This window comes from Pipistrellus hanaki (assembly GCF_964339955.1).
Source record: "Pipistrellus hanaki genome assembly, chromosome: 9".
Classification (NCBI taxonomy): Eukaryota; Metazoa; Chordata; class Mammalia; order Chiroptera; family Vespertilionidae; genus Pipistrellus; species Pipistrellus hanaki.
Window position 1 is genome coordinate 11,252,542 of NC_140511.1, and position 16,139 is coordinate 11,268,680.

At 47.7% G+C, this 16,139-nt stretch overlaps 1 protein-coding gene across 6 annotated transcripts in view; it reads left to right on the plus strand.

The window, feature by feature from the left end:
* Window positions 1–16,139, plus strand: part of CADM1 (cell adhesion molecule 1) — a 337,249-nt gene that overhangs the window by 278,348 nt on the left and 42,762 nt on the right. For all 6 annotated transcript variants that reach the window (XM_084893901.1, XM_084893902.1, XM_084893904.1 and 3 more), the window contains exons 4-5: window positions 5,976–6,113; window positions 8,328–8,486. In XM_084893901.1, the coding sequence (XP_084750027.1) occupies window positions 5,976–6,113; window positions 8,328–8,486 (297 nt within the window). The remainder of the gene's footprint in view (window positions 1–5,975; window positions 6,114–8,327; window positions 8,487–16,139) is intronic.

The window sequence follows — 16,139 nt, forward strand, 5'->3', positions numbered from 1 at the left end:
CCCAGTGGCCAGATTGTCATGTGTGTGTTTTGTCAAGGACCCCCTGTATTGGGGGAGGTCAGAATTCGTCTCCTTTTACACAGACTTACACTCCAGTGCTCACCACCAGCTGATCGGATTTCGAAACCAAGTTTTCAAGGACGCACACTGCAGCGTGAGGCAGGCTCTCTGATTTGCACCTTCGGGGAGGTGATGAATCAAAGTCTATTTGAGGCGGCAGGCTGCAGCTTTCGGTGGAATGATGGGAAGATTAAAGAGGAAAGATAAATATGAAGGACGGTTTTGCTTGGTGTGTGTGACCATATATGTATGTATGGATGTACACATTGAGCTACTGCCTCATTACTTTATTTAAACACAGCTGTAGAATGAATTTTTCTATTCTTTAAAGTAAAACATGTCCCTAACACTTACATACGTGTTCTTGATAAGAGGACTACTGACTTCAGAAAGCCATATTCCAGGTCTGTTCATACAGTTTTGAATGTGGTCTGTGTTAATGACGGCAGCTGTCAGGTGTTCCTGTTTGACTGTAGCTTTGGCCCATGCAGACCTGCAGGAGTAAGGAGCGTGGGAGGTTTGGCTGAGACGGCTGTCCGGTATTTTGGAAATGTACCAAAATCTTGAGCATGCATTGGACCTTTCCTGTGCATCTGCTTGTACAGAAGCATCTGAGAACATTGTTTGCTGATTGGAGTACGTCATTAGTGGCCTGGACCTCAATTTCACCATTCACCCACTTCCCACCATAGTTTATGGCTTTTCAACAAATGACGGCAAAAAAAATGGAATATAGTTACAGATTCTGAATGTCTTGTTACATATGCCTTTTAGTATGAATGTCTTTATTACAAGGAAAGAAATAGTAATAGCAGAGCTTGGTCATCTGCCCAGTGACAAGCACAGAGTGAGAACCAAGAATGAAGGCTGACCCAGACCTCATGTTTTCTCAGACCTCGTGTCTTCTAGCCTAGGTTGCTTTCAGTCAAGTCCTGAACCTGCCTTTCCGGATGTGTTCCCTGGAAGTTTTCAGGAGTGTCTCTGCCCCTTGGGAAGCAGTATATTCCTGTCCCTGTACAGCGTCTGGCACATTCGTCCTCAGGCCCCCTGGGCACGTGGTCTGACTGCGCACACCCAGTGCTTTCTCAGGCCCCTGGCCAGGAGGTCTGACTGTGCACATCTAGTGTTTTCTCAGGCCCCCTGGGCAGGTGGTCTGACTGCGCACACCCAGTGCTTGGGGGTCAGCATGCCAGCACTAGGCTCTGAGAGGTCTACCTATAATGCTTTTGGAGGCCTGATTATTCTAGAAGAAATAGGTTTCTGCCAATTGTATAGAAGCATTAACTTAAATATATCTGAAAGTAATGCTACTAGATACTCTTTCTGCAGATAGTATGCATTCATCTAATATTCTTCCTATTGAATTTGCTGTAGGATTTCTTGATGGAGTAAAATTGTTGTCATCAATGTTTGAGTCTTTCATTTTCCAAAATCTGGCAAATTTCACTGATACTCAATATTCAAGCCTTTCTTCTGCGGTGTGGGATTTGTAGGTACACAGTGAAGAAGAAGGCTGAGTTAGCATCTCCGTTTCTGTCCAGTCCTCTGGAGAGGCCTCCGTGTGGCCACGCACAGATACCCTGCCTCGATGGGTTGAAGATGCTCATGGTAGTGCATCTGTTAGTCGTTTGAAGCATCAGCAAAGAACTCAGCATCATTAGAAGACATAGAGATGGGTATTTGTTAGTTACTATCATGTTTATGTTCTTACCCACATGAAAACTGAAAACCCCTATGACGTTTTGCATGCATTTCTTTCTCCGATTCACAGTGTAGGACTCTTCTATGTGTTGCTGTTCATTGGAGGAGGTGAACAAGAGAGAAAATGCACTGCTTTAAGGTTAATGCAGTTACTGATAATAGTCGCCAGTATTATTACACCCCTGTCCTTCCAAGATTAGTGCTCACTCTTAGGATTCCAGGAACTGGAGGAACTAATTACTTTAAAGGATCTTAGAGTGAGATTTCACGTGCTGATCTGTTTTAGACCCCTCTCATTGTAATTAAGGTGGCATTTTGAAATTGCTGATTTTTTTTTTTTTTTAATGCTGTAGGTTTAATGCTTATAATTGGCACTCGGATAGATTTGGGGCTGGCTAAGAAAAACCATACCATTTCTTTGCTCTTTTCTAGTATTTCCTTCTATGTGACTTTCATTCAGGTTTTTATCCACACGCACTTCCTAGGATATAGTTTTGGTTTTTTGCATTAATGACCGCAGGCAGTTTTTATAGTAAATGTGCCTGTTTTGTGGGACCATGTGTAAGTGTATTCTCTGATTAGTAACAGTTTTCATTTATTTTTTTCTAAATGGATTTTTATACTTTGCTAACCTCTTTTATATTAGAGTAGGCAAAAGGGAAAATAGGGTAGACTTAATAGACCAAAGTAAACTTTAAGATTTTCTTGTTCAACCCCCATTTTTGGAAAGATATACCTAAATCATTTCATTTCTATTTTCCAAAGCTTTCTTGCTTTTAAAGAAAGAAAGAAAGAAAGAAAGAAAGAAAGAAAGAAAGAGAAAGGAAAGGAAAGAAAAAAACTGAGCCCTGGCCAGAGTGGCTCAGTTGGAGTGCTGTCTTGTACATTGAAAGGTTAGGGGTTCGATTCCAAGTCAGGACAGGTACATAAGAAAATCAATCTCTCTCTTCTTCTCTTTCTCCTTCACCCCTCCCCTCTCTCTAGAATCAATAAGCATATCCTCGACTGAGGATTACCAAAAAATCTGAAAGAAGTCACCTTTATAACTGACATCAATATAAGCCATTGGGATTCACATGATCAAATTTCATTTCATGTTTGTAAACCAAACAACTCCTATACTTGACTGTTTCTTCTAGGCTTAGTAAAGATCAGAGACACTGGCTACGGTCTTGGGGAAAGTGTGGACTTGGAAATAATCACTTAACTGCCTCTCAGGCTGCTGTTGTTCACAAGGAACAAGTCCTTTATTTTTCTACATTGGTCACCGTTTCCAACACTTTTGAAGTTTTCCACAAGTTTACCTCAGCCGTCCACGCAGAGATGACTTCAGCTCTTCAGGAAGGCATGCCTGGGATTGGCATCGTTAAGGAAATCGCCCTGAAGGGTTAGGGAACTTTGGAGCACAGTTAACCTTTGAACAACAGGGTTAGGGTCATGACCCCCTCCACCATCAACCCCCCCCCCCCCCCAGAGGAAATCCACAAAGAACTTTTAGTCAAAACTTAGCTGCGAGTAGCCTACTGTTGACTGATAACACAAACAGTCCATTAACACATATTTTGTATGTTATAAATATTATAGACTGTATTCTTACAATACGGTCAGCTAAAGAAAAGAAAATATTAAGAAAAGCATAAGGAAGATAAAATATATTTACAATATTTATTGAAAAAAGTCTGTGATAAGTCAACCCACACAGTTCAAACTTGTGATATTCAAGGGTCAACTGTATATCCTTTGCTAAAAAAGGAAGCATTAACAGGAAAATACTGACAGTAGTTAATCCAGATGAGGACCTGTTTGCTGCCATCACTCTGTCCACCCCAAGCAAATTCCAAGAGGGATTGGTAGTTCTCTGGCCTCGTTTTATCCACCCTTTCCTCATCCCCACTCGGAACCAGCAGACAATGTACTAATGTGGAAAGAGCGTTCCGACCGTCTCAGTCTTAGGGGGAGCATAAGAAACACCAGTGGAGACAAACAGCTGGTGGAGGTGATGAGGAAAGCTAAGGTATCAAAGGCTCAGCATGAGAATGAAGGAAGAATACCCGGCGTCACACAGAAAACAGACATCTGACAAAGATCTCATTGACAGTTGAGACATGCCAGTGACACACTGGGTCTGTCCCATCACACAGAGACCTTCATGTGTGCTCCCGGAGCTCCCTGGCTCCAGGCTCTGACCATCTCTGGGCTTACTCTTTCCAGGAACGGGAGCTCCGTGCATGGCACCATCTTAGCCGCTTGCCTCTGTCATGTCCTCAGGGGCCCACCTCGCACTGGATCTAAGTTTCCTTACACAGAGCGGCATCCCATCAATCACAGTGATTGACTCTCATGCCTTCATTTGTGGGGAAGACTTTGCTAGTTTATTTTTTTACTCCTTGGTTGTTTGCCTTTTATCGTTTCTTATTCTGTTCCTTTATAGTTCGCCAAAATCTTATTATCTTTAGGCTCGGACAGTCTTTTCCTCTCACATTCGCTTAAACAGCATTTTCTTCAGTATCGCTAGTGTACTGCACTCAGAATTCAGTAGTCCTGGTTGGTGCCAGACATCTATTCTGTGTTCCCTGCCAACTGTGTAGGTACATGCAACGAGAACCTAGAAGCTACCTGATTGTCCTCCAGCAGAGATAAGCTACGTTTAGGAAATGGCTAGCTGAAGTTGTTCCGTTTACTTTTGTAACTGCCTTTCGGTGTCTCTAAAATGCTAACAGACGTGCAACTCCTAATTGGAGATTAGACTCTCTCTTTATGCTTATTTTTTCCTAAAGTGTATGTAAGCTAGGGTAGTTCTTTCTCATGTTTAACTACTCATTGGGGCCATATCACTTTAGCAACACATCCAATTGAGCAAATGTGCTGTTTTTCTCTCTCACGGGGAATGGCAAGGAGGCCTGCTTCGGGTCTAGGAGGCACCATCACCGCCACACTGTCTTGCTGAGAAACATATGCAGCAAATCATCTCCTTTTCCACCGTCCTCTCCAGGCATTTCCACCTGCTTTACCTCAGCATAACGGTCCTCCTGTGGGAAGAAGCCTTCCTTTTTCCACATTGGACCAGAGCAGGTGGAAATCCCAAATACGTGCTTTAATCCCATAATTTTTTGAAGCAGTGTCAGATTTATTATTCAACTTGATCACGGGATGGCATGTGTATACATATTTAATTCCTTGTTTCTCTTCTGAGTTGAGGGACTTATTAATCATGTCTCAGAAGTGCCTGCTTCTTCGTGGTGGTCAGGGCACATACTCCTAGATTCATGCCACGAATTTGGCATTCTTACTGACTTCTGTTTCAAGAAGCCGGCGCCTCATATGAAGTTTCACTGTTGCTCAGTGTCATAAAAATAACATAATTTCTTCATCATTGTCATCATCTTACATACTCTTGATTTGATATTTAGAATTTTAGCCACAAAATATTTTTATTTTATTACAGGTATGTTTAATATACTTAGAGAAAGGTGGTTTTAATTCTGGCTAATAAAACTACATGCAACTACTTAGTGGTTTTTTCTACCTTTGGTTTCCAAAATCTGGGGCATTTAGAGTATGGAAAGTTACTGCTAATGAGCGGGCATTTCCTGCATTACTGCATCTTCACAGAAGGATTTTATTATGTGCCGCCCATCGGAGGTAATGATTGCATTCTGGATCTCTGTGAATGGTTCTGATTGAATGGAACTCGTTCTGAGGCGCACTTTTCTTTGGATGCTCATGGTGAGGGATTCTTTTAAGGGACTCCAAGTTTCTGAACTTTGCTGGTTGACTGTAGATTCTTTCATATGACGATTGAAATCCAAGGGTTGAGTTTAAGGAGAAAGATTTCTTTCAGAGACTTCCAGGTAAGGATGACACCTTGAATTGTGTGTAGTCCTCTTTTATCTCTTCTTCTGGTCAATCTTTAAATGACTGTAACTAATCTAACATCTATGTTGTTATAACTTGATCTCTGGTAACTGAGGGGTAAGAGACTGGTCATTTCGTGAGATACTTTAGGACAGAAATTCTGAAGAGAGCGATTGTGCCTAATTCACTTTATTTGATGATGACTTTGTATTTTTCCTTCCCAGTGTCAGTGTGTTTTACATTCCCATCAGAAATGTCCATTACGTGTCTCTCATCTGAGAGCAGTGGTGCTAGTTTGAATGGAAGGCTGCGTGCAGAAGTAGATTCTGTGGGTAAACACACACACGTTTGCTTTGCAGTCCCACCACGCAATCTGGTCATCGACATCCAGAAAGATACGGCTGTGGAGGGCGAGGAGATCGAAGTCAACTGCACGGCCATGGCCAGCAAGCCAGCCACGACTATCCGGTGGTTCAAAGGCAACACGGAGCTCAAAGGTGAGGTGCCGCCAGGCCCCAGGGGCGTGTCCCTTTGGGGAAACGAGGGAATGCAACCCATGTCCCAGAACAAAGACATTCGTCTAGAGGTGGTCTACCATCACGTTCTAAATGTGTGGGGGCAAAGCATAACCCGTGTCCTCATTCTGTGGTGTGAGAGTTTGTGGTGGTGGAAGTCACTGTGACCTGGAGCCACTGTGAGAGCTGCCCCAGGGCTCAGGCCACCCATGCTGTTCCCTCCATTCTCCTTGCGTTCACCCGACGACTCAGGGTGGTCAGAACTCCAAGTCCTCACGTTATCCATTTAAGAAACAACATATGTCAGCCTTTACCATGTGAACTGCACGTCGCCTACCACCGGCTGCCCTGTCAGCTGTCCAGTGTGCCCTCTGCACAGTGGCTGCGGGGGACGGAGACAGTCACCTTCCTTGTGAGTTAGCAGACACCACCTTGCCTGTGAAACCTACCGTTCAGTCGCCCGTTTCCCTGGCTGTGCTTTTGTGCAGTGTCTGGTGCGGTGGCCAGCAGGCGGCCCCTGCACCCTGCTCCCCCTGTCTCCCTGGCTCGGCCATTTCAGGCTTCGGTCCTAGAGCTCAGAGAGCTGCTACCTTACCCTCTGCCTTGGCCCCTCCCTGCTCTTCCTGCCAGTTATCCTAAGCCCTCCCCTCCCCACCCCTCCTGTCAGTTATCCTAAGCCCTCCCTCTCCCCACCCCTCCTGTCAGTTATCCTAAGCCCTCCCTCTCCCCACCCCTCCTGTCAGTTATCCTAAGCCCTCCCCCTCCCTGCCCTTCCTGTCAGTTATCCTAAGCCCTCCCCCTCCCTGCCCTTCCTGTCAGTTATCCTAAGCCCTCCCCCTCCCTGCCCTTCCTGTCAGTTATCCTAAGCCCTCCCCCTCCCGCCCCTCCTGTCAGTTATCCTAAGCCCTCACCCTCCCTGCCCCTCCTGTCAGTTATCCTAAGCCCTCCCCCTCTAGGCCCCTCCTGTCAGTTATCCTAAGCCCTCCCCCTCCCCCTCCCCACCCCTCCTGTCAGTTAACCTAAGCCCTCACCCTCCCTGCCCCCTGTCAGTTATCCTAAGCCCTCATACATGTTAGCATCCGGTTCTTTCCTTGGGGAGGTGGCCTTGTGAGTCGCAGCCAGCACAAAGGACTAGGCTGAGCTCCTGGTCACATGACAGAAATGCCGCCTTATGCCTCCATTCCTCTTATGGGGATAGTGATACCATATACAGCATGTGGTTCTTATGAAGATGGAAGGAGTGAATATTCACGAGGCATGGAGCCAGTGTCTGGATGTGCTTGTTGAGTAGATGAAGGCACCTGGAGGAAAGGAACAGTCCTGAGAAAGGGGGCGTAAAAGTCTCTACGTAGAACCAGATAAATGTGTGTAGCAGCTCAAGTTTCAAAAAGCTCGCTCTGTTTCACTCTCCCGTTCCTGGGTGTGGTTTTGGAAGGAAGGAGTTTCTCATTTCCCCTCTGCTTTTCTGTCTGAGTGAATTGAGCCATTAAATGTGTACCGATATGTACAAAACATTAAAAGAAAGTTAATGGTGCGTCTTGTCCCGGGGAGTGCAGTTAGGAATGGCTGCCTTGGCCTATTCATCCCGTCCGGAAGCCGCCCCCGTGGGCACGGCTCCCCCGTGGGCACGGCTCCCTCTGGCCTGGCGCCCGCGCTCGCTCTGCTCTGCCCGCACCCCGCGCCTGTGGTGGCCTTCCAAAGGTCTCAGAGCTTAAACATTTCAATTACATTCCAATTATGCAGATCCATTGTGTTACTTTCCCCCTTGATTGAGGCTGGGGGGTGGGACAGGGGCATTTATACTTCTCCTGGTTAAGCTCCTGGGGGGTTCTGGGTGAGGCCCTGGAATTTCTAAACCGAATGACAGCCTAGTGGACAGGTCAAGTTCAGATGACCATAGGTGGCATGCTCTTCTCTTCTCCTTTCCTGAACGGAAATGTGTAATGTATTTAAATGAAAATGGTATGTTATGTGTAGTTGAAATGTATCCCTCCCAATATATCTGAAAGACCACCCTGCCGGGTTGAAAGTAGGAAACGATCATTTTCTCAGCCATCTCCCCACAGGTTGTTCCTCTGCCGAGTGGCTTCCATCCTCTTTGTGTGATGATGTGGGGCTGGGCAGGAGAGCGGAGGGTCTGAACCCAGCCATAGACATGCTCTCAGCTGCCGGTTTCTCGGTGTGGTTTCTCCCCAGGCAAATCGGAGGTGGAGGAGTGGTCAGACATGTACACCGTGACCAGTCAGCTGATGCTGAAGGTGCGCAGGGAGGACGACGGGGTCCCAGTGATCTGCCAGGTGGAGCACCCCGCCGTCACCGGGAACCTGCAGACCCAGCGGTACCTGGAGGTGCAGTGTGAGTACCCGTCGGGCCGTGCTGGCTGCTGTCACACATACCCAGACAGAGCGGCTGGTGCTAATACACAACAGCCATGGCTTTCTCAGGGTCCTGAAGGCTGGGGGTCCGAGATCAAGGCTCAGCACGGTCACGTTCCGGTGAAAGCCACTTCCTGGTGCACGCAGGCACCTTCTCGCTGTGTCCTCACACGGAGAAGGGGCTGAAGAGCTCCAGGGAACCTCTTTGAATCCCATTCATGTGGGCTCTGCCTTCATGACCTAAGCACCTCCCTAAGGCTCCACCCCCTGGTCCTGTCCCACAGGACACTGGGGCTGCAGCATACGGATTTGGGGGACACACCAACATTCACGCTGTAGCAGTGCCCCTGTGTTCCGTTCTGAGGGTCCAGAGCAGCAATTGCTTAAAACACTTCAGAAGCCGTTTTTTGAATGCATATGTTTTAGGCAGTATAGATAGAGTTTTTATCTAGTTGTCTTGGTAGAAAAATAAGCAAAGGATTATTTCCCTGAAACACAGCCATATTACTGAGTGCCAATGAGGATTTTTAAAATACTAGATTTAACCTAAATGTGAAACTTTAAAATGATTCCAATCTGCTCTAGCATATGAGTTAATTACATTTTTTTTGATATTGACTATAATCATTTCCATGTCAACTTCAAAATCTAGGGCAATCTCCTCTCCCTGTTTTCTAACCCCATCGTAAGAACTGAAGTTTTTATGGGAGAGACTGTATTTGCATTCGGCAGTTTGCTTGCACATTCTCCGTTCCATTTTTAGCTTACGTGATACAGTGAGTCTAAAAGCGAAAGGAACCCTTTGGGCTCAGTGCCACAGCCCTGCTGGCTTCACCCATAAAAGCCACCTCGTGGTGAGTGAGCTATCTCCTCACTGTGCCCCGTGGACAAAAGGTGTTCTCTCCGTCTTCTCCCCTGGGCTCTCCTAATTGTGAAAAAAATACCTGTTTTCTGCAAAAAAACGGTCCCCACACCAAGGCTGAGCCTGAGTAACCACCTCTCATTTCCCATCAGAGGCTCCTGGAGCTTGGCCTTGGGTGTGCAGGCTGAAAAGGCTGCCGGCGTTGGGTGGGGTGGCAGTGCCTGGGGTCCGGGAAGGAAGCGCGTGGTCCTCCGTGAATCCTTCCGTTACCTCCCCAGGCCGCTGTCACATGGCCGCGACCCGGTGGCTTAACGCGGCAGCAATGCACTGTCTCCGGTGCGGGGAGACCGGAGACCGCAGCCAGAAAGCGGGGTGTGGGCAGGGCCCGACTCCCTCTGACAGCTCCGGGAGGCGCGGCCTGCCTGTTGTTGCTGCTCGAGGCTCCAGCTTCCTTGGTCATGGTTACATCCCTCCCTTCTCTCCTCCATCTGGACGTGGCTCTCCTTTCCTGTTTGTCTCTTATAAGGGCACTGGTCATTGGACTTAGGGCCCCAGACAAGTCCAGAATATTCTTATTTCTAGATCCTTTTTAACTAGTTAAAATGTAAAGTCATCTGTAAAGACTCCTTTCCCAGGCTCCCAGGGTTAGGAAGTTTGGGGACCACCATCCAACCTCCTGCAGCCTCTGTGTGTTTAAACGGAGCAAAACAAGGGATTGGGCAGGTTACAAACAGTTTCTTCTAAAAGACCACCGTCCCATTCCAAGCCTTGCTTATTTACTCTGTGAGCTTGGCTCAATTTAACATTACATAACTCAGGTTTTCCTTGTTAATTCATTTCCTTACTTCATTATGTAGCTTCATTATGGCAGCCGCTTATAATTTTCATATCACTAAAACTATTGTGGTGTGATGTCCCTATAATGGGAAAACATAAATGATCAGATGTTATCTAAATTGGCAGTTAGTAGATTTCTTTTGACTTTGCTAATATGTAATTCACTTAAGCAAACTTAATATCCATTAACTTCCCTTGTAGGGGCCCATTAGCTTCAATAATGCATTAGCTCCTTTGTGAGACCTGCGTGGTACTCTCCCAGTTCCCACCCCCAAACTCTTTCAGTAGCTTCCCCAGAATACCTTCCAACAGCACCCAACCCACCCACCTACAACATGGCACTCACACCCGGTGCTCAGCGCTCTGAGCACTACCCTCCGGCCCTGGGGAGACGTGATAATGATATTTATAAGCTGCGTCTTCCTTACTGTGTAGATTCAGGTGGCCTTTGTCCCTTAAGAAAAGAAGTAAAGCACCACATCTCCATGCATTTTACTTCAGCCACAAAGCGCTGCCAGCCCCTCGCTGCAGGGGAGGACCGCAATGCCTCCAAGAATGAAGACGCAGCTGCTGATCCTGTCTCTCTAAGGCGGCATCTCCTTATGGGAGGCTCTGCTCCCTTCTTCCCATCAGCCACACACACATTCCATCCCTGATGCTCCGTGATTTGGAATGTATGTAAAGAAAAAAGTTTCCTTGCATAAAAGAAGGCTAAGAATCGCAAAGCATTACCGTAATCTGCGGGGAATTGGGAGTCTGGTTTGGCGCCTAAATGAGACTTGCTGCTCAGGAAGGTCGCTGCAGGCTCATTCACACCCCTGCATTCCCAGAGCGCAGTGAGGGCTTGCTGAGTCAGCCAGGAATGCCCCAGTAGCTTCTACAGACGGCGGGATTCTCTCCATCACTCCCACGGCTGCACTCTTAGGAACCCAGCTGCTGTGCACAACAAGGAGCCTCAGGCCTCAGACGCCCACGGTGCTGGGTCACTGGGCACCAGGCTTTCTCCGTCGTTGGCCGTGGTGTTGGTGACTGGGCTCCGTTCTCCCAGGGGAGCCTCTCTCCGCAGACAAGCCGTGCCGTCTGGATGGCCGTGAGGAAAGAAGAGGCACTTTAATGCCTGAGGATCAGTAGCCAACCGGCATGGACGGGGAATCATTTTGGATGCCCTGTGAGAAGGAACTTTAGCCCATTATTTATTTATTGGCTCAGGCCCTTAGAGCCAGCAGTCCTTAACCTTTTATGGGGTCACTGACCTCTTTAAAAACCTTTGATAGCTGCAGACCCCGGAAAAGATTAACAAAGTTACATATTCACTGCATTTTGCTCACGATTTAAGAAGTCTGTTGACCCTCCAGTTTTCCTAACTTCAGTTACTTGAGGGCCACTTTCACAAGTTTTGCCATATCAACACGTTATCTGTGTTCCTGCCCCGTTTAGAATTTATCTTTACGTCACTTTATTGCTTTAGCCTACCCAAAACCCATGTAAAAGATCTATAAAATTATGAGTTTTATTTGCTATGCATATCTAATAAATATTACCTAAATAAATATATAACTTAAAAAGACATACAACTATTAGGGTTTTTTTTTAATATATTTTATTGATTTTTTTACAGAGAGGAAGAGAGAGGGATAGAGAGTTAAAAACATCGATGAGAGAGAATCATCGATCAGCTGCCTCTTGCACACCCCCCACCAGGGATGTGCCCACAACCAAGGTACATGCTCTTGACTGGAATCAAACCTGGGACCTTTCAGTCCCCAGACTGATGCTCTATCCACTGAGCCAAACCGGTGTCGGCCTCAAAGGATTTCTTATATTATTAGTGATAAATATGAACTTATCACCAGGAAATACTGAGTTCACCCACGAACCTCAGAGGAAGAATCGTTCTACTCAGGGTGAATTCGGCTTCCTCGGGGGCTGCGCTGACCTGATAGGATTAGCACTGAGTATACTCACTGGGCTCAGCTGGGCCCATTTTGTCACATGACAGCTTATGGAAACCTCTCTCTCATCTGAGAGGATATGAACAGGGTTAAATGACACATCAGGGATTAAATTCTATATAAATGATGTCCTCCTAAGAATACTATTTTTAAAAAGGAAATGAAGTAATGAGAATCTACATGGTATGCCATTACATATTTTATGTTAAATGCACCAGGAAAAGGAGAAGAGAGAGAAAATGCTCACAGTGCCCCCAGACCGCGGAGAAGACAAGGCCTGAGCTACAGCTTGGAATTGCTTTTGTCTTGTGGATTTAAGTCCTAATTAACTGAACACAGAACTTTGCAGCATTTTTTGTTGTTGTTGTTGTTGTTAGGACCCTGTCTGTATTTTGTGGTATCAGGAGAAATTGTTTTGCCCAATTATGTGAAAAATCAGCCCGAAGTGGAGGCTGTCACATTTTTAATAATCCTTAGATTTTTGTGGTGAGTGTGGATATTAATTGTGCAGTATGCATTGAAGTGATTAACGTCAGTGTAATTTATCATCTGGAGATTTCTGAACATAAATAAACGAGCTGTTTTGTTCACAAGGTGTTGACCCTTTCAAAAGCGGAGAATTGGAGCGGCCCCACCCCCCTTTCCGTATAAATATGAAAGCGCCACAATCAGCCAAGTGTTCAGTTATTTGATTTTCTGGGGCATTAGCTGCTCTTGTTTGTGACATTTCCCTGTTGGGTGCTCGTTTGCAAGCTCATTAGTAAGGTTTTCTCATAGGAGCGTTGTGGGAACGGAGAGCATACAGTAGGGCTCTCGGCTTCCCGAGCTTTCGCGCGCAGCCCGACAAGGACACAGCAGCGTGCAGCTAAATGTTTAAAACAGGAGATAATTGTACTTGCCCGCTGCAATTCAAAGCTCTCTTCCCTTAGCTGTTGGGCAGGAGCCGGTTTTGCTTTTGAATGTTCTGAGCTACGTGACCCTGGGTTCTCTCTGAGCGTTTTTCCTTGCGAGGTGCGCGGTGTTGGTTAATTATAGCAGAGCCGAGCCCGGTGCAATGGGAACCGCTTAGCGCGGCCTCCCGTCCGAGGGGAGCGCACGCTGGTCACATAAGAGCCGGTGTGAGCAGGAACAGCTCGCAGTCTGTGCCCTGAAAGAAAGCTGTCTCAATAGCATCAAGGTGGCCACGCAGCCACAGGAGCTGGGAGCTGGAAGGCACACTGGGACCTCGGCGCGGAAGCCAGGTCGCGGCTCCGATGGGAAGCCTCCCTGTGGACTGAGGTGACCTCCGGCTCTTGAATTGCCGCCGTGTCTGTTGCTTTCGCCCATCGTAGCCTTGCTCGTTAAGATGTTCTTGCTGAACTCCTCATCCTGTGAGGGTTTTGTGTGTGCGTGTGCATATTTGTAAAAAATAAAATAAAAATTAAGAGATAAGTCTTGGAAGGGAGCATGAGCAGACCCAGGGGTGGGTGTTTGGGTGCCTTCCCTGCTCTGATTACCATCTGACTGTCAATCATGGACGTGGACATGTTTCAAAGCGCATACCAATGAGGCAAGCTGGCAGGTATTTCGTAAACCCATATCTCCTTCATCCAGGTCCAGAGAAGGCTAGAGGTTTGCTTTCATTCCCTCCACTGGGGGAACTTGGGCACGGAGGGGACAGTCGAACCCTGCTCTTTATCTGCATCAGAATAAGTATCGCCCCTGTCCTTGGAGCCCTGCAGCGGGGGAGGGAGGAAAACCTGCAAGTTGGAAGCATCCTGTTGGAAGTGGCAGGTTGAAGGTTTCTGGGAGCAGCTTCTGCTCTCAGGTGCACTCTTCACAGCGGATGGCTGGGGTCCGACAGGCCTGCTTCTCTCTGATCGCCCGTCTCGCTCTTTTCCCCCCAACGAAATACACTCTCCCTCCCACTCTTCCTTTCTTTCATTTTGTGTAAAGCAATGCTCCCTAACCATTCCCACACTGCTCTCTAACCACCTACCCCTGCTCTCTAACCACTCACACTGCTTTCTAACCAGTCTCACACTGCTCCCTAACCACCTACCCCTGCTCTCTAACCATTCCCACACTGCTCCCTAACCACCTAACCCTGCTTTCCAACCACCCACACTGCTCTCTAACCACCCACACCTGCTGTCTAACCAGTCCTATACCTGCTCTCTAATGGTCCCACCCCCACTCTCTAACCACCCATCCCTGCTCTCTTATCATCCATATCTGTGTTAGAGTTGCCCTCCTTCAGGGCAGACTCCTCTCCCAACAGTCTAGGCACCATCGTAGGTGCTGATTCTTGCTTCTAACACAAATAGCCCCTAATACTCACCAAATATCAGGTGAATCTTTGCATTGTCACCTACTCCAAGCTGCGGTAATCCTCCATGATTGACAGACTCTTCATACTCAGTGCACCCCACCCGAGTGCACGAGCCAGGCTGTACCTCAGTAAGACCACCCCCAGCCATGGCATACCCCAGTGGGACCCTCCCCTGGCCAGGCTGTACTGAAGTGGGACTCCCCTGCCAGGCTGTACCACAATGAGGACCGCACCCCCCACCCTCCCACCCGGCCTTGGGACATTTGACACCAACATTCTTGAATTAGAATGTCAGGGAGAGAAGGGGGTGCCTGTAGTTCTGGGGGTGACCTGTCTGCTGGCTGAGGGAGGCCTCCCCTAGCCACAGCTCTTATTGCTAGCCGGATGTGAGGATGGTGGCATCGCGCCCTTTAAATAAAGGCCCGATGCGCTGGTGTTGGCCAGCGAGGAGGCTACCGTTAGCATAGGAGAGGGAAACACAAAGCAGATCTTCTGAGAAGATCATAGGCTGTGTGGCTGGCGTGGCACCAGCTGCAGTCTGCCAGCAGCCACCCTCGCCTCTCTCAGAGCTTCCTTTTATATGTGTACATGGCCCCTCTATGGAGGGCAAAGTGCATTTAAAGGAAGCTCATCAAATCAGAGCACCTTTCTCGTGTTGTTTTTTAATTGGCTGCTCCTGTGGAGTGACTGAGGCCTCGGTATTTAGCCCTCGGTGCACCTTTGGCTGATGAAGGGACGCTGGTGCTGTGGCAGCCTTGCTAGGTGTCTTCTACGGGGGAAGGGGGGAGTTCCGGTGTGTTTTTAAAACCTCAGCTTCCTCCACCTAATCGGTTGGCTCTGGGCGAGGCCATCTCTATAATTGTAAAATTCCAAACGTGCATGGATTCTACTGTTGTTCTTACTTCTGGAGCAGCTCCATTTTGCAATGACAGGAAGCTGCTCTGAGCATCACATGCCTGGACAGTTACTGCCCTGGGATAGAAAGTGTCCCCAGGCTTTCAGCCTATGCCCGCACCACCAGCCGATACAGAAAATGGTCACCAGAAAACGGACTGGGCCTTACCTCAGTATTTCAAAACACATCTTGGCATCTGCTTCCGTTTCAGAAAAGATGTGGTGGGGCATAACATGTGATTTATGAACATAATTAAAATATTACTGATGAGCCTGGGCTGTGGAGTCAGACGTCTGACTGCTCTGTGTTTTGACGGTGATTCTGCCGTCAGGATCCTTCTGAGAAATGTTTACGACCCTGAGTGAGAGGTTCCGGCGGTACCACAGGGCTTCCTTCCAGGCTCCTGCTGAGAAGACGCGAGTTCCTCTCCCAGGGGAAGGGACAGGGCCCGGACTGGCCTGTGAGTTGCCTTCACTCAGGGAGGGACCTGGGCACACGGACCTTCCGCTTGGTCCCTCTGGGCGAGAGGAGAGCCCGGCTGCCCTGCGGTCGGTCATACACTGAATGTAGACCCTGAATGTGTCCTCAGAGGAAGGCATGTTTCTGTGTGACACCAGCAAGATGCATGTTTACCTTCTCACGTGGCTGTTGAGGTAACTGTGGCAGCTGCACCCATAAGTACAGCGTGGTGTGTCTCCAGAAACCTCAAGGGTAAATGAGGAAAATCATTTACCAAAAATGAAGGCGCCTTTTCTATGGCATAGTATATGACTTTT